The following is a 2,338-nucleotide window of genomic DNA, read 5'->3' as shown; positions in this document are numbered from 1 at the left end:
CTTGGATTGCAAATATTTTATTAATTCCCCACATAAATCATTCTAGCTTGCATACAAAGACAAACAAGAACCTAAATATAACCCCCTAATAATAGCCTCCCTATTCATATCTAGGCTACTATTTGGTCTATGAAACATAAGAAATATCTAAATTACATACAAACAAAAAAATTTGAGTTTAAGAAGAAATGAGAAATCATATAGAGAGATTAGTAGTTCTTCCTTTTTCTTTCAAGTGTGCTTCACATTCAAGTGTGGAATTAGGTGGATCAAAAATAGATTCAAATGAGTCAATTGTTTCAAGTAATTTCTCCTCTCTTGCTATCTACACCTACCTTTTTATGTTCATTAAATTATCTTTAATTCTTAGGTGATTGGAGTTATATGTGTAATTTGAAATATTTTGTTATGCAAGGAAGACGAGAAGGACAAGTGATCACAACCAAAATCAAAAGAAAAAGGTCTTCTGGATTTTTTGTTCTACCAAAGCCTAATGTAGCTAAAGGCATACAACGATTGATCAAGGGTATCAAGAGTTTATCTCAATTATTTTGTGAGTCTAACAACTTCTACTTTATTTTTTTTTTTTTTTTCATTTCTTGTTGGAAATTATGATTTTTTTTTTTGTTTAACTTGTAAATGGAATTTTGGTTTCTTCCAATACATGATATATAATCAAATTAAGAAACATATAAATCATTTTTCAAATGCATAGTTTATGTTAGTTGCATTATTTCCTTCCAATATATGATTTTCTCTTTTATTGGGTCTTTTTCGTTTATACTTGCACTATAGTTATTTTTTACTAAGGCTATATTTGGCAAAAATTAATGGACGAAAGATAAGCTAATTGGTAGCAACTGAGTTTATATTAGATTCATAAATATAAAAACAAAAATAAATTGATAGTAGTGTATGAAAAAGTAGTATAAGCTAGGGGAAAAAGGTCTAAGCTTGTGAGAGCAAATTGTTATTAAACAAATATATACTTAAATCATACAAACTTATATAGTAGAAGATATTTGTCGTAAACTAGCATTTTAAATTTGCCCAAATAGTATGTATGGGCTGTATTGCTTCACTTTTAGAATCGAAAATATAAGACATGCTTTGTATTGGCCCAAGAACAATTTTTTTTATTTTTTTTTACATTTTTATCTCCAATAGATTTTCTCAATAAGAGATAATTTTTTTAGACACCGACTTAAAATATGTGTGTCTTTTAATAAAATTTGAGTTATTTATCCACATGTTACAAAAGTCTAGTCTTTTTTAATGAACTCAACTATATTGGTACTGTCTATAATTTTAAAAAATTATAATTTTATTCGGTTAAAATACAACACACTTTGTTTATATAATATATTTTTTGAGACGCTGACTTAAAATACGTATGCCTCTCAATAAAATTTGAGTTATATTTCCACTCGTTACAGAAGTTTAGTCTTTTTTTCTAAACTCAACCATTCTATATATATGTGTATATATATATTTTAGATTAACTCTACAGGTTTATATTTGTGTTACAGTGAAAGTGAAGTATGATTACACGTTTGTGTGAATTACTCTTACACAGCTATTTGTAATATATTGAATATTGTGTTCATTTTAATTTATTTATAGTTTATAAAGAGAATATTGAAGAGATGGAGGCTGATATGGAAATCGGATATCCAACGGATGTGAAGCACGTAACACATATTGGTTTTGATGGGTCAACCACCACAAATAATGTTAAGGGTTGGGACAATCTTAAGCCACCTGAATTACTCTCTTTATCTCCAATTACATTTAAGCAATTTGAATTGGCCATGGCTACCCAAACTCACCAACCACTCATTCATGATTCTTCCCCCAAAATGTGATTAAAATACTTGTGGGACTCATTATTGTTGGCATATTAATTCTCTTCTAATTGTAGATTAATGATCATATGGTTGATAACGATGTATCTAGAAATTCACATGGTGCACAAAATGGAAATTGATGAATATTTGTTACCTTTGACATCTTAGTTTTGGGAATTTGAATTAACAATAGTGATTTCAATAAGACAGTTTATATTTTAAATTTGGATTTTAACTATTTTAAAATTTAAAATTAAAATTTATAATTTGGATTGTCTGATCTTAATCGGACAACTCTATTGTGTTTGATTACATTGCAATTGGAGGGGATCGATTGTAGTGAATCTCAGTCTCTTGTTCTAGTCGATTCTTGAGATTATCTATCAATTTCATTGTTTTTTCCAATGTGAAGTAGGTCAATTTTTTTTAGAAATTTGTTTAGCTATAAAATGGAAAGTTACAAATCATCGATTTTTTTTTTAAAACTTATT

The 2,338-nt window shown here is 27.8% G+C and overlaps 1 protein-coding gene across 1 annotated transcript; it reads left to right on the top strand.

The window, feature by feature from the left end:
- LOC101492616 (CRIB domain-containing protein RIC4-like) lies at positions 1–2,007 on the top strand. The gene is made up of 3 exons (XM_004491988.4): positions 1–303; positions 416–553; positions 1,624–2,007. The coding sequence occupies exons 1-3, from the start codon at positions 189–191 to the stop codon at positions 1,863–1,865; spliced, it is 495 nt and encodes a 164-aa protein (XP_004492045.1). The 5' UTR covers positions 1–188; the 3' UTR covers positions 1,866–2,007.
- Positions 2,008–2,338: the final 331 nt, after the last annotated feature.

This window comes from Cicer arietinum, chromosome 3 (assembly GCF_000331145.2).
Source record: "Cicer arietinum cultivar CDC Frontier isolate Library 1 chromosome 3, Cicar.CDCFrontier_v2.0, whole genome shotgun sequence".
Lineage (NCBI taxonomy): Eukaryota > Viridiplantae > Streptophyta > Magnoliopsida > Fabales > Fabaceae > Cicer > Cicer arietinum.
Note: the sequence above shows the minus strand (reverse complement) of the source record. Positions and strands in the feature narration are given on the sequence as shown.